At 36.5% G+C, this 21,230-nt stretch overlaps 1 protein-coding gene across 4 annotated transcripts in view; it reads right to left on the reverse strand.

Annotated features, from left to right (window-relative positions):
- Window positions 1–21,230, reverse strand: part of CCDC7 (coiled-coil domain containing 7) — a 291,747-nt gene that overhangs the window by 40,603 nt on the left and 229,914 nt on the right. For 2 of the 4 annotated variants that reach the window (XR_008912402.1, XM_007504770.3), the window contains 2 exons: window positions 14,939–15,008; window positions 161–226 (listed from right to left, as the gene is read on the reverse strand). Coding sequence is in view for 2 of the 4 variants with exons in the window: in XM_007504770.3 (XP_007504832.2) it covers window positions 161–226; window positions 14,939–15,008 (136 nt within the window). In the remaining 2 variants the exon portion in view is untranslated. Of the gene's footprint in view, window positions 1–160; window positions 227–3,102; window positions 3,162–11,103; window positions 11,125–14,938; window positions 15,009–21,230 lie in introns of those variants that run through there. The other 2 variants (XR_008912401.1, XM_007504774.3) reach the window with 2 other exon arrangements.

Raw genomic sequence — 21,230 nt, forward strand, 5'->3', positions numbered from 1 at the left:
AAAAGTATTTAATGCATAAAATAACACAATTTCTAAATATATGTGGCCATTAATAGAATAAAATCTTCCTGTTTTTCAAAAAAAGGTATCCTGATTAAAAGTCCTTAATAAACAGTTCCTTAATTTGCAAACTATATCAATGTGCCTTGCTATCCTTTACCTGTAAAGCCTCTTTCAATTGTTCCAGTAGAAATTTGTTCTCACTTTCCAGAGAAGCTACTACTTTCTATAAGATAATAAGAAAATATTTATTTTTCTTCTTTATGCTCATGCTTACTTTAGAACTCTTAAAAAACATACATTTTACTTTTTTATACACCTTAAAAATGGAAATTTTCTTTGATTATTTTTATTCTTTGGAAAATATCATTTAATCATAATAATGATGAATTGAAGGTATTAGGATAGATAGACCTAAAAATATCTAACCTAGAAATGACCATTAATGTTATACTCACAAAAACTCATTGCATCCCACCTTGATGTTGAAATCTGACATCTCTACAAATATCAAGGGAAAAACAAAAACAACAATAACAACAACAAATGCCAATCCAGATCCCCTTTTAGACACTGCAAGACTTCCAAGCAAAGCTAATCACTTCTCAGCCCAAGTTTCCTCATCTGCAGATAACCCCTTGTTGACTGGCAAGTTTAACTGTAAGAAGGGAAACTGGAAGTAAAAGCTGCCCACCTTTACCCTGACTCCTGAGTGTGACCTTTCACTGAGTAGTTGGTTGCCCACTCTCAGCTTTCTGAAGCCACCAATTATCATAGAAGAAAGTATAGGGTGGCAAGCAGAACTGTGTTGTGCCTGCCTCTTTCTATGATTACTTTTAGACAAGTGTAACAATTTAAAAGTGTTTTGCAAGTCAGATATTATGAACAATTTAAAGAGCTAGCTGTGTGTTTGCATTGGTGTGGGAGCCCCCAGACCAAATCTCAGAGTACAGGAATTGCTGAAGGTATCCATAGTGCTGATCGGATGTCCTATGGAATAAGAACAGTTCCTGTAGGAATTCTGTGGAACCAAAAATAATTCATAAATTTACCCTGCTCCAGACCTGACCTTGTACATATGGTTATTTATCAGAGTGTGCTTTAATGCTGTAAGAATTGGAATAATATTTCTACCCAGATATATCTTTTATAAAGTTTATTAGGAAGGGTAGACAATCATTCCTATAAGTAACCTGACCAGTGGTCCCTAGCCTGCCAGTCTCTTCCTCCTTCCCTCTCACCTGCCTGCTCTGTTCCTGACTTCTTCCTTTTCTTTTCAGTTCTCTCCCTTTCAAGCCCCAAACCTTGACTTCTATTGACATACAACACATACAGCAATGCAAACCCAGCAAACCCAGCACAACTATGCTATGTCAGGAATGTTTGATAGACTGATACTCAGGAGGAAGGGAGAATGAACTCCCTTGACACAATACCCCCTGTGATCCTTTGGGAGACCAGTCTCCCCAATGGATCATTTAAATATAACTATCTTATAACTCTAAATACCTTCTAGCTAAAAGCACATACAATATTGCATTTTTCTAAGAGGGAGTTACAATAGTTAGAGATAAGAGTAAAATACAAAAACTGACTGATAGATGCATTGACAAAATGCCAACTAGGAGGTAGACCTCTTTGGCATAAGAGTTTACATTCAGAATAAGTATGTTCAACCTCCTTCAATTCAGTTCATTCTGATCTTTTGATGCAGTGTGTGGCTTCTTCAGGCATTTTTACATCACCTTCTCCAAAACAATACTCTTTCTTGATTTTGGATGTAGGCAAGTTTCTTTTCCTGAAATTTCTCCAAAAAATTTAAACCTTGGATTTTTGGATAATTACACAATCCCCCTTGAGGAGGGTGTTGACCAACACCAGAATTACACTGGGATACATGACTGAGTTATAAGGTATATGAAACAATTGTCAAAAGAAAAAACAAAACAAAAACAAAAACAAACCAGCCCCAAAATCCCAAATAAAAGAGTAAAAATTAAAGCCTGTCTAAAAATAATAATCACAGAAATGATAAGAAATAAAAATGTTACATATATAAAATCCTGAGTAAAACCTGTAACAACCTATATCAGGTCCTTGAATCACAGCAACGGCCAATTAAAATGACTTATGTCCCACAAGCCTGTAGGACAATAGCAGCAATACAGCACTTTACCCATTTGCAGCCAGTACTACAGAAAATTGCCAAACTATACGAGAGAAAGGACTAAACTTCAGCAGCAAATGGGAAAATCATTCCCTGGTCTGATTTTATCATCACTGTCAGGGATAAGGAAGCTAGGATAATAGCCAACCTGAGGTACTTGAATTAAAGTATTGAACATGGAGTGTGGTTCAAGGGAGTTCTGCATCTTAACATATGTCAAACACTGCAACCTCAATTCTCATACTAGGCTCAAGTACTTTGGTACTGGCATAGAAGTTCAACAATCCTGTCTGGACTGGGTTTGGTCCTTTTTGACCTTATGCTACTTGTCACTGTATGCTTCTTTTGTTCCCTTCTCCTGGAATCAGACACAATCATTTAACAAAGTCCCATAACATTTATCAATAAATGGCAGGTTTCCATAGTCAAAAGCCTTTGGGTATGCATAGTTACTAGGGCTAATAGATACTATAAACTTATACTGTAAATTTTATCCTCCAAGGCAAAAACAACATCAACATTAATACCGATTTCATATACTTCAAGTACACCAACATTAGGAAAAAGGAAGAAAAAAATCAAATATCCTATTAAAAACATAATGAGAAAAAGATAAATTAAAAAATTATAATTTCACAGCTCACATTCCATGTGACAATGTGTTAGTCAAACAGAGGAACAACACAAAAGGTGCTCACTCAAAAATGAAATTTATATCACTCTTAACTTGGCCAGGATCCACAGTGTGAGTATACATAATTTTTTTGTAAAAACCCTTTTTAAAAAGTAGTACAATAACTAATACATATTCTAAAAAGTACCCAAATCCCCAAAATTATAAGAGAATATTTAAGGATAACTGCAAACAAACCCATTCCTTTCAACCATGAAAGGTTCTACCAGCTATCAGGATTCACATGAGTCTCTATACCTACTTGCTGTGTCATTGAAAAGCTTCTGAATCTCATGGATATTTGTCACAAGTTCTCCAGACCTATTTACATAAGAATAACAAGACTGATTAATAAATGCACAAGCTCCTCCTGATGCTCAGTGAGCATGTTGAGGGCTAGTTGATTTTGTAAGACTGTTTTTGCAAAGGAGTCAATCTCCTCCTGCAGATAAGATATGGCTTTAGTGGTTTGAGAAATGGTTTGAGCTGTGTCTTGTGCCAATCATTCAACCTCAGCTGAGATATTCCTAATAGAGTCCATCACTGCCATCATTCCAAAATTTGGCAGGAGAGCCCAGAAAAACCTCTGTCCTGCTGATGAAGAGGCTACTGAATTTGGTCTTGACCTCTTGGATCTAGAATACCACCCCGAAACTAGAACTCCAGCTGTTGATTTGTCTATCCAGCCAGTATTGTGATCATGCATGGATACAGGCGGAATAACATAGGCTATGGTACAATCAAATGTAATGGACTTCTCCATTAGTGGCAATGCAGTGATCCTGAACAACTTGGAGGAATCTAAAATAAAAACCACTATCCACATTCAGAGGAAACCCTGTGGAAGTAAAAACATTGAAGAAAAACAACTGCTTGAATACATGGGTCAAAGGGATATGGTTGGGGATGTAGACTCTAAATGAACATCCTAGTGCAAACAACAACATGGAAATAGTTTCTGATCAAGGACACAAGTAATACCCAATGAAATTGCACATCAGCAGTGGTAAGGGTGGGTGGAGGGGAGGGAGGGAAATAAAGTGAGTATTGTAACAAAAAAAAATAAAATCAACTCTTTAATTTGATGTAATCAAAATTATTGATTTTACATTTTGTAATTTTTTCTAGCTCTTGCTTGGTTTTAAAGTCTTTCCTTTCCCAAAGATCTGACAAGTATACTATTCTGTGTTCACCTAATTTGTTTATCTTGGTGTAGGGTGTGAGATGTTGATCCAAATCTAATCTCTCCCATACTGTCTTCCAATTTTCCCATCAGTTTTTATCAAATAGTGGGTTTTGATCCCCAAAACTGGGATCTTTGGGCTTATTATAGACTGTCTTGCTGAGGTCATTTACCCCTAGTCTATTCCACTGATACTCCTTTCTGTCTCTTAGCCAGTACCAGATTATTTTGATAACCACTGCTTTATAGTATAGTTTGAGATCTGGGATTGCAAGTCCTCCTTCCTTTGCATATTTTTCATGATTTCCCTGGATATCCTTGATCTTTTGTTCTTCCAAATGAACTTTATGTTTTTTTTCTAATTCAGTAAAAAAGTTTTTTTGGTAGTTCAATGGGTATGACACTAAATAAGCAAATTACTTTTTATCTTATTTGATCCTCACTACAGTCCTGTGAAGTGGATGCTATTATTATTTCTATTTTATAGATGAGGAAATTGAGGCTGAGAGAAATTAAGTGACTTGCTGAAAGTAACATAGTTTATATCTGAGACATAATTTGAATTCCAGGTTCCCTGCTCTTCCCTCTAGAAAATGTTCTGGGTATTTTTCCTCTACCCATATGTCTTACGTCTGTCCTTAGATAATGTTTCATCTCAGATTCTAAGTCAATCTTCTTTTCTACACTGGTCATTAACCAAACTTTGTAACCATATACCTCCCCTAAATTGATAAGTAGTTGGAAAGAACTGATCATAAGTTGAACTAATATCTTAGTTGCTTCAAAATAATTAAAAACAAGATAAACTTAGTTGCTGTTTGATTTCATTTTAACAATTCTATTCATGTACCAATCAAGATATATCTTTTTTTAAAACCATAAGTTTGAAAAACCTCGATAAAATCCAAATATAAGGCATCATCATTGTATGGGGGATTCTGGATATTCAAAGACTATGCCAAGAAAGCTCAATCTCTTGCAGATTCTTAGAAGGGTAGGAAGGAATTCCCAATACTGCCCCAGGAACAAACACAGATATAGAGAAGTCCATTAGTAGAAAGTTGCCAATTAGTTGATAAATTCTTTGGCTATTCTGTAAAACAAAGGAAAATACCAAATGGTCCTCAGTGCATTTTCTTCCATTGTGACATTGGCAAAATGACAGAAAAGGAGTCAGAAGCTATTAAGAATAATAACAGACTTTAGACCATCTATCAACATTTATTTAGCTTTGGATATTCTAAATGTGAGGTCTTTGCAAAAAGACCATTCAGTAAACAGACAACTAGAAAAACAGAAGCCCACATTTTTTTAATTGATATTCTTGCTATTAATAGAACTGGATGATAAAAGGATGTGGATGCTAAATGGAAGGATGGCTCACAAGTTCTCCTTTAAGAGGAAAATAAAAGAGCTAAAAAAGTTGTTCTCATTTATAAGACAATGACCATTTCATAAGTATCTGTCTCATCTTGCAAAGCTTCATGTAACTACTTGCAAAAAAGACAGTCATTAAAATAATTGCAGATAATGTGGCAACATCTGGTATAGAGGATAAAGATATGAAGAAGCTGTATATGTGATTTTCTTTTTAATAGTAAAAAATACTTTAATGTGATAATAAAAATAAAGCTATATTTATATATTGCTTACTATGTTCCAGGCCCTGTGCTAAGCACTTCGTAATTATTATCTCATCTGATCCTCATAGGAATCTTGAGAAATAGGTGCTATTATTATCCCCATTTTATAAATGAGGGAACAAAGGCAAACATAAGTTAAGCAACTTGCCCAGGGTCACACAGCTAATGTCTGAGGCCAGATTCAAACTCAGGCTTTTTGACTCCAGGCCCAACACTCCACCAATTCTGCCACCTTGCTGCCCTTATCTACTGAATTCAAACAATGTAAAAATGTACATAGAGAAATATAGTGAAAAGCATGGTTCAAGAGTAAGAAGTTAGAGTAGCCAAAAGATAAAATCAAAGACATTAACATGGACTATCAACATTTCCTGAAGAAGTTTAAAATTTTAATGAATCACCATGAGGAAAATAAAAGTAAATAGGACTTGACCCAGACCCTCAAGATTGTCCCAAAAGCTCTGAGGTGAATCTATAGTCAGCTAACCTCTGAGTGTACCCAACCTGCAAATGTGAATGGAATTGGGAAAGAGCCTAGAGAGGGTTCTACAGTCACATAACCTCATAAGTGGGGTCCACAACAGACCAAAAGGGAAAAACTAAATGGGTAATGTTATTCTCTAAACTACAATATAGAGTAACTGTACTACAAAGGTATCAGGCTTATAGCCTATGAGTCACTTATAGCCTCCAAAACTCTTAAATAAATCAGACCAGATTAAAATGTATTTGGAAATGTTTAACAAAATAAGTAAAAATAATGTTAATTTGTGGTTTCCTAAATCAACATGTGGTCTTTAGGGATTCATTTCTATTTGAGGTCTACTGCTACCATTTGGGGAAAGGAGCATTAATAATTTTTCTGACAAAATATAGCAGCATGGTTTTTTGTTTTTGTTTTTTAAAATCCTTACCTTCTGCCTTATAATCAGTACTGTGCATTGGTTCCAAGGCAGAAGGGTGATAAGGGCTAGGCAATGGGAAGGGAGAGGGTAAGTGACTTGCCCAAGGTCACACAGCTAGGCAGTGTCTGAGGTCACATTTGAACCTAGGACCTTTGATCTCTAAGCCTGACTTTAACTTTAGTGAGTCACCTAGCTGCCCTAAAGCAGCACTGTTTCATCCTCCTGGATCTCTCTAAAGTATGATACTTTTGAGTAATTCTTTTCTTCTTGATATTCTCTTTACACTTGATTTTACTGAATCTACAGCCTTACAATTCTCCAACAGTTCCTCTTCCCTTCTCTGAGTGGGGCCTAGAGACAGGTAAACTCTTCTTCCTGAGTTAGAATCTGGATTAAATATTTCCAAGATGAGTGACTCTAGGTAAGTCACCTAACCTTGTTTCCCTCCATTTCTAAAATGAGCTGGAGTAGGAAATGGAAAACTATTCCAATATCTTTCCCAAGAAAACCCCAAATGAGGTCATGAAGAGTTGGATACAATTGAAAATGACTGAACAACAAAAACCCTCTTCTCCAATGTGGACATTCACCAAGGGCTACTCTGAGCCCTCCATCTTTTTTCTCTGTACTCTCTCCCTTGATTATCTGCTCAGTTCCAATGGACCATTCTGGCTTAGCTCCTTCAATCAACTCCTTCAATCATTCTTCCATAACCCTTGATTAGATTTAGCAAGAAAAACACCCAATTATCCTCCCGGCTAGACTGGGAGGAAGTTTGTCCTCCTACCCCTTGGGCCCCTACCCCTGTCAGACCATGCTCATTCCCTACTCCTCCCAACTCTTTTCCTCCAAATCCACCTCTCTACCCTCACTTACCATCTGACTCTCAATCTCACTATCCTTACCCTGGAGAGTTTCTTCCTCCCCACCCACCTTCCCTATTCCGACCCAAACCATCCTTCTCCTCACTCTCTTGGCCATTCATTTCCCAGCCCTCCTTCCCCTAACTAACCCCATCCATTCTACTATGTTTCCCCTCACCTCCCCACCCCTGCTTAATCTATCCTAACGCCTCCTCTTTCTCCTCCTTCCTCTCCTCCCAGCCCCCAACCTTGTTTTCCTCCTTGCCCCTTCCCCCAGCTCTACCCTGCTCCTTTCTGCCCCACCTCCAGCCCCTCCTCTCCACCCTGCCCCCATCCCCATCCCCAATTCTTTCACCATGCCTCCCGGCCCCCTGACCAACTCTTGTCCTTCTCTGCTCACTCACTTCTCCCCTTTCGCCTACCCAACTCCACTACAACCTAAACAAGTCAAACTACAACCCACTCAATTGCAACCCAGACCACAGGCCAAGCAGCAGTTATCACAGGTCTATTCCCTCTAGGAGATGGTCCCACATATAATAAGCCGGACATATTGGTGAACATTGGTCATCATACACCTTTCTCTCCTAAAGACATTTAGAACTTTAAGGAAAAGACCCCCCCTCCTTTGAAGATGAGCCCATTGTAGTCACAACTAATTTTGAAAGTATTTACCCCATGGTCTACTGCTGCACAGTGTATCACAGACACAGAAGCCATTAATGAAGGGCTTTCTGTTCTCCAGCTACCTGAAGCTCCAGCTGTAGTTCATTGCTCTGCCCCTACAGATGGAACTAACACTGTCTCTAGAGGGAACCACTGGGCAGATACTTCAGTAAAGCTCACTGTTTTAGAAGGACTTGAATTGATTTTAATTTTGACACCTAGTAATAACTCAAATTTCTTTCTTATAATGAACGGGGGAAAATGGAAACAAAAGATTAAAGCAAAACAGACAAATGGGGTGGGTGTCATTTGAAGGAAAACCCCTATTGTCCAAAAGCTTTTATCAACAAATATGCTTATTTATTCATAAAAATTATCACTTTGGCACTCAGGATATTGAAGACTCTGTTAAAAAGATATGGCTAGAGGGTAGCTGGGTGGCTCAGTAGGATTGAGAACCAAGCCCAGAGACAGGAGGTCCTGGGTTCAAATGTGACCTCAGACACTTCCTAGCTGTGTGACCCTGGACAAGTTACTTGACTCCCATTTCCTAGCCCTTACCACTCTTCTGCCTTAGAAGCAATACACACAGTATTTATTCTTAGACAGAAAGTAAAGGTTTAAAAAGAAGATATGGATAGCCTCTGGTATAACCACCATAATCTCTAAATTGTGTGTAGCCTGTCCCACTCAACACGCTTTTCATTACAAAGCTTTTGGTGGGTGTCCTATGGCTTACACACCTTTTACAAATTGACTTTATTACCACCCCTAAGGCTGAATATTAGCAAGTTTGTCTGGCCACAGCAACTTTTGTTGCTAAAGTACTCTTAAGGGAGATTGTCCCTTGCTTTAGCCCACCAAAACAAATTGATTCAGGCAGGGAAACTCATTTTACTAATTCAGTTTTGTCTCAGATTTATTCTTGTTTGGTAATCACTACCCAATTCCATGCACCCTCTCACCCCCCAGAGCTCAGGCCAAGTTGAGAGAATGAATTGAGATCTTAAGACTATGTTTAGAAAATAGTGTACTGATACTCACTTGACATGGCCGGAGGTTCTCCCCTCCAAGGGAGATCTACACATTGAACCATTTGAGATGTTTTTGGGGCATCCCCACATACAGGCTAAGCCTTTAGCTCCTGCATACACAACATTACTGGGGGTTGGGGGGGTTCTATTGCTCCTTATATACAGGATATACAGGTCAAATTGTGAGAACTCCACAACCCTGGAGGAACTCAGCCTACCTGGGATGGTCCATTTCAAGTACTGTTAACTACTCCATAAGTTATCAAAATTGGAAAAAAGGATTCTTGGATTCATTCTGACATGAGTACCTCAAATTGACATTGAATGACTATATTGTATCACATATAATGTATTTGCTGATTGTTTTAAGATTTAATTTTGTTTTTAAATTCACATATTAATCTAATCAATAACATTCCATTATACTATGTCACTTTCAGCTACTGTGTTTTGGCTAAATGTTATGTTACATTGTCTTCATTTGTATCCCCACCCATGACTGGACTGGAGAAAATACCATTATTAAAGACCATAGACAAGCTGGACAAACTTTTCTGTGGCAAAGCCATGGGGATATTACCACAGCTTGCTATACAAGGAGGTCACATGTTGCCTAAAAGGCCTTTTGTTACTTTTTACCTTTGTTAATTGTCACATAGATGAAGGTAGATAGACTCCATCAAACTGGTTACAACATGTATCAGTAACCTTTGGAGAATTTAATGAGCTAAAAATCTCAATTGCTTTTAATGGGTCTTCAGAAGTGATTTTCAGATAACTAGAAGCACCACTACCTCTGACTGATAGGTAAAGGTTCATTTATTAATAAGTACTTGGATGCACTATTGTATTCCTCACCTCCACATTTATAAAAAATGTAATGGATGAGATATCAGAAGTGATTTTCACTATTGTATTCCTTGTATCCACATTACAATGGATGGGACAAATAAATACATGCCTTTTTATGGATATTACAGTCTAATCCTGGAGGAGGGAGGGTTTCCCATGGGTCTTGTAACTCCTGGACAGTTTTACAGCCTCATTACATAGGAGGATGGTTTTATATTTATCTTACTCTATACTTCTAGCAAAGTGGCCTATGATGGTGGCATCAGCAGTACAGAGGTTTTTCTGGGTTCTTCTGCCAAATTTTAGAATGATGGCAATAATAGACTCTGTTAGAAAAATTTCAGTTGAGGTTGAAAGATTGGCTAGATTTGGAGACCTTGTGACAAATATCTATAAGCTTCAAAGGTTTTTAAATGACACACAGTAAGTGTCAATAGAGACTCATGTGAATCCTACTGATAGAGGGTTTGTTTGCAGTTGCCATCAACTAGGCTCTTATGATTTGGGGGATTTTGGTACTTCTTAGAATCTACATTAGTTGTTGTACTACTATTTTTAAAAAGCTGTTACCTGGTGAAAAAGTCATATGCACTTACACTGTGGATTATGACCAAGTTAAAAAAAGAAATAGAATTCATTTTTGAGTAAGAAACCTTTGTGATGTGCCTCTGCTTGGCTAGCACATTGTCACATGGAATGTGAACTATGAATTTATGATTTTTATTATTACTGTTTTTCTTCATATTTTAATTTTTTTTCATTTGAAGTACATGGAATCAGTATTAATGTTTTTTATCTTGAAGGATAAGTTTACAATATCTATTAGCCGCAATATAAATGCATACCCAAAAGCTTAAGACTACAGAAACCTGCCATTGATTGTTAAGTATTATGGGACTTTTACTAATAATTGTGTCTACTTTCAGAAGAGGGGATCACAAAATAGCCACTGCACAGTACTGGGAAGCACAAGGTCAAGGAGACTGCTAATCCCTGTGGATGAGAATCTGTACCAAGACAAAGGACTTGTTTTAGAGGTTTGAGGAAGTGACTGTTTGACAACTTCAGATGCAGAACTCCCTCATGCCAGATTTCTTATAAGTACCTTAGTTTGGCTTTCATTTTGGCTCCATTATACCTGCAGATAAAGGTAAAATCAGATCAGGGAATCATTCTTCCATTTTATCTCATAATCTAGTCCCTTCTCTCCTATAGTTTGGCAATTTCCTGTAGTCCTGGCCGCCAATGGGTAAAGTGCTATATTGCTGCAATTGTCCTACAGGCTTGTGGGACATAAATCACTTTAATTGGGCCTTGATGGTGATTCAAGGACTTGTTACAGGTTTACTCTTTTTTACTCATAATTTTATATACATAAGATTTTAATATTTTATTTTTCATCCAGAATTTAATTTTTGCTCTTTTATTTGGGATTTGGGGGGCATTTGTTTTCTTTTGACAATTGATTCATATACTTCATAACTCAGCCATATATCCCAGGGTGATTCTAGTACTGGTCAACACCCTCCTCAGGGCAGATTGTTTAATTATCCTAAAATCCAAGGTTTAAATTTTTTGGAGAAATTGTAAGAAAAGAAATTTGCCAACACTCTGAATCAAGAAAGCGGATCTTTTTGGAGAAGGTGCCATAAGGAAATCACACACACTTCATCAAAAGATCCAGAATGAACTTTGGGATATAATGAACTGAACTAAAGGGAGCTGAACATACTTATTCTGAATGTAAACTCTTATGCCAAAGGGGACTGCCCCTTAGTTGACATTTTGTCAATGTGTCTATCAATCATTTTTTGTTTTCTTCCTCTTTTTTTCTTTCCTTCTAATCCCCAAATTGTTGTAATTTCCCCTTTGCAAAGTATAACAGGTTATGCAGCTTTAGTCAGACTCTTTAGAGGTATAAGCTGTTTATGTGAAATGATTTATTGGGGAGACTAAGCATGTAAATCTAGGAGATTTCAACATGCTTATCTCCCAATAGAATCATGGTGGGGGATTGTGTAGAGAGAGTTTCATCCCCTCTCCCTCCTGGATTGATGATCCAGTTCATCCCATTTTGTATGCTGACGCTGCATCCATTAACATTAATAAAAAGTTGTAATTGTGACCCTATCAGGGTCTATTCCTTTGGAGGTGGGAGTGGAGCACCATGACTGAATCAGTCAGTCATGGAGAACCACATGGTTGGAGTTAGGTTAGATTAGGCTTAAATCTCTACATATCTTCTTTTCCTATTTCAAGAGATTATTAATAAACTTTATGGAAAATAAGAACTTGGAGATATTCATTTTAATCTAAAATTTGGTACCTCTCTCTATAGGACTCATTTTTTTCACTTGCACCAGATTTCCAGAGTTCTAGTATCACATTCTCAATTCTTTAAAATCTCCACATGGATAGCATACCTCAAATTCAACCTATTCAAAACTAAACTCATACATTGTCTCACTCTTCAGCCTTCTCTCCACAAAATTCTTATCTGTTAATAACACCATCATCCTCTCAGTAGATTAATCTTTGAAACTTCCTACTCCTTCCTAGGCTCCCAGTCCACTCCACCTCTCAAATGTCTCCTTCTGCCCTTTCCTTTCCACTCCCACTGTACCCCTCTCATTGCCTCTCATCTAACTACATTTCCTGATGCTACTCTCTCCAACCCATACATAACACCATCCTAAGGCATCACTAGGATTGTTTACTCTGTTCAAAAGCCTTCTACTCCAATGTCAAACAAACTGAAGCACTGGCCCTAACTGCTGTCCAAACTAGATAAAAATATAATTGGGAAATATTTAACAAAATAAGTAAAAATATAATAGAACATGGATAATGTTGACATATAGTTTTCTAAATCAAAATGAAGTCTAAAGGGTTCTATATCATTTGGTGGCTCCTATTTTTTTTAGTTTGAAACCATTGCTCTCTTCCCTAATGAATGAATTATAAGTTCATTATCTTGACATTTAAATACTTGTACAGTCTTTAAATTCTTTTCTCACATTATATTTCATCCAAATTAAACAATTCTTATTAGTAGTGATCTGCCCATTTTCTGAGTTTTGTTCATACAAATTTACATTTTACATTAACTTCATAATGAATACATATTATTGGTTTGTAATATAATAAGGAAGCTTTAATTTCAGTCAGATACCTATGGCCTAAAAGAATAAAGTGAATTTAACAAAAATCATGTACAGTGCTGGGAGCCATCAGGCCATGACACCTTGACAAAGTCACTCGTGGCAGCCAAGAGGTCACATAGTGGCTCTTTTGCAAAATGGAACTGCCCACTCAACACCCTCTATATGACTTCTCTCATCTACATGCCTCACTAATGGAACTGATATGATTCTTGTTCTCTCCCTAACCTTAGAAGAAATGTTATAAGAGCAATACATTGTATTTCCCTATAACATCACCAAAAGATCAGACTCTCAAATCCAAACCCAAAAGAACATCATGGATTAACTTTTATTTACATACATAATTCCTGGCAAGACCAAAATTTCCTCTGCTTCCCTGCACAGAAACTTATTCTCCTAAACCCAACATATAAATCAATCATAAAGGCCCATACAAAATGTACAAGTGCACCAAGCTTCACCATGCATCAGTGACTTGATTTCACTAACCAGAAACTCCCCTTGGTAGAAACTCCCTGCTAACCCTAAAAATTGATCAGCCTAGTAATTAATCTGAATTGTGTTCTCAATGCCTCTCTTATTTCTCAACTTGATGTTATGATTGTTGAATTGTCTTTAGAATTTCTGATTATTTCTTTTTATTAAAAGTAATAAGTAATTTTCTTTGATTGTTTGTAAGCTTGAACTCCTCACAGATTAATGAGAAAATTAAGCTACCTGTGATTAAATCATTTATCTTGTGTAGAATCTTTATTCATCCTGTCAAGAATCAATAGTTAAAATACAAGAATATAGAATGATCTCAGAATGTTAATCAAGTGATTTGTTAAAAGTTAATATATCACTTTCCCAATAATTTTTATTCAAATATGTGTGTTGAAAGATGTATCTGTGTGCCAAGAAAATGGGTATAAAAATAAGGATCAGACCTGGGCATGTCTTCCATTTTTTATTTTTTCACCCTATAATTCATTCACCCGCCAAGAACCCCTGGAGCTACAAGTAGGGCTGGACCCGGCTTATGGCAGTACAGGATTAAAACAAATTGATGTTTTCTGATTTTTCCATTTAAATTTTGTTTCCATTGGAAATTCTTTTAGATGCTGACTATATTTGTTGTGAGCCAAATAACTAACAATACAGAAATCAACAGGCAAAAGTACACACACAAGAGAGAACAGCACTGATATTTAGGTCAGGCCTAATATGAATTTTGTAGGCCAAATATAATTTTTGATGACATCACAATTTCTAAAATTTAAGGTTATATTGTGTTTCACACAAATTAAGTATAGAAGTTTAAATGATAGCTATCAAAATATAAATAAATTAAAAAAAACTTTTATAAAACATAATTAAATAACTGTCCCCCAAGACAAGTACTGAAAAAGAATTCTAATGTATTTTGGAAAGTATACCAAGTGGGACCTGATTTTTAATTTATATAGCTTTTTCAGAAAGATAACTAAAACTACAAAATAGAGTATTTAAAAGCAAAGTACATCATCAGTTATCTACTTCTGAATTATGTACTTTATACATCATTCTTGATTCATTTCCAAGTATCCCTGAGCATACATACTTCTGGAACTTTGGTCTACCAAATACCAACTACCTGATACTTTGGTCTACCCATCAACTGATACATGAAAGAAACAAATACAAAACATTTAAAACAGCTTAAACTAAACATAATTAAGGAAGTGTACTTATTGTAAAAAAAGGTCACACCACACATTTTGAAAGCAGAAAGAAACACATAGCACAAAAGTGAATAATATTTATTACCTGAGCTTGATATAAGTCTTCCTTCAATTTAAGAGCCTCAGGACTTGAAAAAGAAGATCTCTTCAAATTGCTATAATTATAAATATTTTTAAATAATCATTTTGTTTTGCTTTATAGATAAGGATTTAGAAAACAAAAACATTTAAATGTTAGTGAATAAATTGACATTTAAAAATAATGTTTATTAATTAAAACTATATCTTTATTTAATCAGTAAAATAATGCTTGGTTATTTTTAAAAGCCCTTCTTCTAAAGTTTTACTCCAAAACTTTTTGGCACAGAGATGACTGGGTTTTCAGAGACTATCTAGTAGAATCCCTACTTTGGAAGGTCCTTCCAATCTGTAGAGGCTTTAAGTATAGGTCCAGTGACAAACCCATATGGCTGCTGTCTAAGCTAGCTTAGCTAAGTTTGGAAAGGCTTACCACCAGGTCAGCCATAAGATGTTATGGGGGGCTTTTTCAGCCACAATTCAAGGGAAATTTGAATATTCTTTTAAAAAGTGGGCTATGGCTTTTATTTTATATCATCTTAATTTCCACAGAGATCCTTTCTTTCTCCCCTAGAAAGAGTACTATCCCTTATTTAAAAAAGTTTTTAAAGAGAATTTTTTTTCAGAGGAGTTCAGCAAACACAAATCCAATTCATACAGTTTGTTCCTTTTAATATACATTACATTTAATGTGGTTGTGCCAGGAAAAAAAGTTCAGCAAGATTAATATATCAACTAGTCCCCTACCTCTGGTACATTTTCTCATCTCTTCTTCAAGAACAATCTCAGTCATTATAATTATACAGCATTCAATCTCATAATTTTCATTCTGTTTAAATATTGTAGTCGTTGTGTCATTAAGTCAGTCGGTCATTCAGTTCATGAAAATAAATATTTTGTGCCTACTACTTGCCAGAAACAGTACTAAGGGCTGAGGACAGATGCAAAGAGAGGCAAAAGGCAGCCCCTACTCTCAGGGAGCTAACAATGGGGGGGGGGGGAAGACAACAAGCAAACAGATATATACAATCAAGTTACATACAGGATAAATAGGAAATAATTAAGAGGGAAGACCCTGGGACTAAGAGGAAAGGTTTCCATAAATTTGGGTTTTAATTGGGTCTTGAAGAAAGCCAGGAAGTAGAGATGAAGGAGAGCATTTATGGCATGGGGAATAGCCAGGAAAAATGCAGTCAGGAGGAATGTCTTGTTGGAAGAACAGCAACAAGGTTACAGTCATTGAAAAGAAAATTATATGGAAAGCTTTTATGCCTTATTCCGTGGCATGCATTCTTTGACCAAGTGACCCTAATTTCTTGGCAAATTCATGAACAAGACATTTCATCTCTGCTCCAGGCATTCCCTCAGGCCCTCCCCCATTCCTTGAACAATACCCCTTTTCTGTCCCCACTACTGAACTCCTTAGCTTTCTTTAAGTCCCTACTAAAATCCTATCTTAAATAGGGAACTGGAGTAGGTATTAGGATAAAAGACTGAGGCTAGGGATGCATGGGAGCATGGAGGTTTTTGTTTTTTTCCCTCCTGCGCCCTTGCACTAAGGTATCTATCCAAGAATATGTATATGCCAAATGCATATACTCCAACTGTATGTGAAGAGCTTTCAAAGGTAAAGACTTCTGGGCAGGTTTCCAGGGTGAGAGAAAGGGGTCTGCTCAAAGTTCAGTCTTCCTGTATTAGAGGGTTGATTTGGGTATAATGGAGAAAAAGTTGATGATAAATGCCCAGAAGGTAGAAGGAGGGTGAGATGGATTCTCCCCTTTGGTCTTCTTCAAATATATCTCCCCACTAACCCTGCCTTTGCTCACCTCTAATAGCTGATTTAATAGGTGAACCTCTTCCCTTGGGGAAAAAGAGAGAAATCAGCTCTCTCCCTTTCCCACTATGACAAGGAAGTCAATTTATGATAACTGACAACTTTATTCTAATAATTGCGATTAGGGGTAAAGTAAGAAAGATGTGTGAGAAAGAAGGGAAAGGAAATCCCTGTCTGTCTAAAATCTCCCTTTCCCTCCCTCCAAAGTTGAGAGGTCCAGGTTTGTGATCCCTGGTTTTTTATCACAGCAGAGTCAATGTCCAGACCCAGGGTATCACAGGAGCTGTGTGAGATCTTATTATGCTGTTTCTTATTCTTCTCAGGTTTCTCCACACTTCTCGGTATCTTTGGGGGGGGGGGGCGGGAATGGTGATTTAAATTCAATGAGGGATTTTGTATAGCTCAGGAGACAATCTCTGGTCAGACCTTTGCTGTCTCAAGATAGGGAGATCAACTGCCTCCTCACCTAGAATCTCTCTTCCTTCAAGATTCCAACCCTTCTCATTTACACTTACATTTAAAATACACATATATACACAGGCATACTTATATACATATGGAGATATGTATATTATATATATCCTCAAACCTCCCATATGTTCCCTTCCCCCTCCCCCAGAAGAGAATCTTGCTTCATATTTCACTGAAAAAAATTGCATGTCATTAGCTGAGAGTTTACCATTATTCTCTCATCTCATATCTCTCAGATTTCTTCTGCCACTGCCTCCTCCCTTTATCTGTGTGTCACACAAAGAGGTGGCCCTTTTCCTTGCCAAGGAAAACCCTTCTACATGCACAAATGACCCCATTCCATCCTATCTTCTCCAGTAACTTGTCCTATCATTCCCACTTTCTCATTAATCTTTAATCTTTCCCTATTTGCTGATCTCTTCCTTACTGTCTAAAAACACCCTTCCTCAAAAAACCTTTACTTTTTTTCTGATCCCCACTATCATTCCATATCTCTCCTCCCTTTTGTAGCTAAATTCCTAGAGAAGACTATCCATAACCCATGCCTCCCCTTCCTCTTTTCTCACTAATCTCTCTGCTTCTGACTTCCCTCTGGCTTCTGACCTCATAATTCAACTAAAACTGCTCTCCAACCTTATCAAGGATCTCTTAATCCCCTTCATCTTTTCTCTCTTTATTCTCTGTCTTGAAGATCTCAGTAGTACCCATGAGTTCAAGTGTATCTTATATAAATGGCTCCAAAATCAATCTATTCCAAATCTTTCTTCTAACATCTAACCACACATCATACACTGGAGAACTTTTTTCCTGGATGTCCCTTAGGTATCTCAAACTCTTAATAATTTTATATATATATATATATATATATATATATATATACACACACATATACATACAAACACACACACAAACATATATATGTATATACATACATATGTGTGTATATATGTATATATACATACATATATGTGTGTGTATAATATATACATATATACATACATATATGTGTGTATATATACATATATATATATGGGTACTACTGAGATCTTCAATATATATATATAAACCTGATTAACTTCTCTTCCCTTCAAACCTACTCCAAACCAAATTGTATCCTTTCTGTTGAGAGCACAACCCACTTCCCTGTCATCAAGGGTCAAAAAACCTCAGAGTCATCTCTTCACTCTTTTTTACTCATCAAGTCTCTCATCAAGTTTTATTGTTTCTATATCTGTAACATATCTAATTTTCACTCCTTTTGTTTCTGCTCACACAGCTACTACCATGTTTTGGACTCTAATCATATCACCTCAATCACTCTAACAACCTTCCTAATTAATATCCCTGCCAGTTTGTCTGTCTCCTCCCATCCATCCTTCACACAAATAACAAAAACAGTCTTCCAAAGATACAGGTCACTTCCTTGCTCAAAATAAACATGTATTAAGTGCCTACTATTTTCTAGGAACAGTGATAAGTATAGTCAGTCAATCATTCAGTTCATGAAAATAAATATTATGTGCCTACTATTTTGCCAGAAACAGTATTAAGTGCTGAGGACAGATGTAAAGAAAGGAAAAAGCCAGCCTCTGCCTTCTAGTAGCTATTAATCTATAGGGAGAGACAACAAGCAAACAGAAGTACACAATCAAGATACATACAGGCTAAGCAGGAAATAATTAAAAGAGAAGACACTGGAATTAAGAGGGATTGGGAAAGGCTTTCATAAGTTTCAGTTTTAATTGGGTCTTGAAGAAAGCCAGGAGGTAGAGATGAGGGAGAGTATTCTTGGTATAGGGATAGCCATCAGTCAGTGAAGATCATGTTATAAGGAGTAATTAGGTAGCTTAGTGGATAGAACACCAAATCTGGAGACAGGAGGTCCTCAACAATTCCTAGCTGTAGGACTCTGGGCAAGTCACTTAATCCCAATTGTCTAATCTCTCTCTTTCTCTCTCTCTCTCTCTCTCTCTCTCTCTCTCTCTCTCTCTCTCTCTCTCTCTCTCTCTCTCTCTCTCTCTCTCTCTCTCTCTCTCTCTCTCTCTTTCTCTCTCTCTCTCTCTCTCTCTCTCTCTCTCTCTCTTATATACACACACACACACACATACATCCATATCTGTTTTGTATGTTGTTTTCCCTATTAGACAGACTGTGAGACCCATAAGATCACTGGTTTTTGCTTTTCATTGTATCTCTGGTACATGGTTAAGCAATTAACTCAAGATAGGCTAGTGGATGGACTGACTGCCCAATCAACTTTCTTCATGACATAATTTCCTGTCCCTGGAGCTACTCTAGCAGGGACTGAATGGCTACTTCTCAGGAAGGTTGTAGGAGAACATTTGTAGATCAGACAGAGTTCACTTTCTAAGGTCTTTTCCAACGATAAAATTCTACAATTCTAAAATATCCACCTTTTGCAATTTTTAGTAACAATATTGTAAGCGTCCACAAGATGGCAATATTTCCCAGATTTTTTAAAAGTAAGTTTTCTAGAGTAACAGATTGAGAAGCTAACTGCTGAAATAAAGGAAAATACTATAGGTAAAAAGTAAAAAACAAAACAAACAAACAAACAAAACCTCACAGTAACAAAGGCAATGGTCTACTTGAGGACAAGAAAACATCTTAAGACAGAACTCCTTCATTCTTTTTTTTCAAAAATTCTTTCCCTAAAGAACTGTGGGAGTAGAAACGCAGAAGAAAAGCATATGATTTATCACTTGTTTAGATATGAATTTGGACATATGAATTAGGATTTTGGTTTTTAAAGATTATCCTATTACAAAAATGAATAATACGGAAATAGGTATCAAGTGATAGCACATGTATTACCCAGCGCAATTGCTTGTCAGCTGGGGGGAGGAAGGGGAGAAAGGGGACAACATGAATCATACAACCATGGAAGAAATTTTTTAAAATAAAAAGCTTTAACAGTCTCCTCAGGAAATCAAACATGTAATAAAAAGAAATATCCTTACTTAGATATCCACAAATATTAATAAAATTGAGAGCACTTATTTTGTGCTTGTCACTCTGTACTTTATATAATAAGGGCAAGTCTTTAAATTTAATTCAAATCAGAAACTATTACCAATGGCTACTCCATGCAGGGTAGAACTCTAGAATTTGGAAACGTGAAGACAATAAAAAGAAAAAGAAAAAAAGGAACTGCTCTTACCCTCAAGAAGTTTATCTTCTCAAAGTTGCAGAATACAAAATAAACCCAAATAAGTCATCAGCATTTTTATATATTTCCAACACATCTCATCAGCAAGAATAAAGAAGAGAAATTCCATTTAAAATCACCAAAGGCAATATAAAATATTTAGGAATCTATCTGCCAAAACAAACACAGGAACTATATGAACACAACTACAAAACACTTTCCACACAATTAAAACTAGATCTAAACAATTGGAAAAACGACTGCTCATGGGTAAGACAAGCTAACATAATAAAAATGACAATTCTACCCAAGTTAATTTATTTATTTAGTGCCATACCCATTGAACTACCAAAAACTTTTTGAATTAGAAAAAAATAACAAAGTTCATTTGGAAGAACAAAAAGATCAAGGATATACAGGGAAATCATGAAAAATTTCAAAGGAAGGTGGCTTTGCAGTCCCAGATCTCAAACTATACTATAAAGCAATGGTCATCAAAACAATATGGTACTGGCTAAGAGACAGAAAGGAGGATCAGTGGAATAGACTTGGGGTAAGCGACCTCAGCAAGACAATCTATGATAAGCCCAAAGATCCTAGCTTCTGGGATAAAAATCCAGTATTTGATAAAAACTGCTTGGAAACTGGAAGACAGTATAGGAGAGATTAGGTTTGGATCAACATCTCACACCCTACACAAAAATAAACTCAGAATGGGTGAATGACTTAAATATAAAGAAGGAAATTATAGGTAAATTAGGTGAACACAGAACAGTATACATGTCAGATCTTTGGGAAAGGAAAGATTTTAAAACCAAGCAAAAG

Source organism: Monodelphis domestica, chromosome 5, assembly GCF_027887165.1.
Source record: "Monodelphis domestica isolate mMonDom1 chromosome 5, mMonDom1.pri, whole genome shotgun sequence".
Taxonomy (NCBI): domain Eukaryota; kingdom Metazoa; phylum Chordata; class Mammalia; order Didelphimorphia; family Didelphidae; genus Monodelphis; species Monodelphis domestica.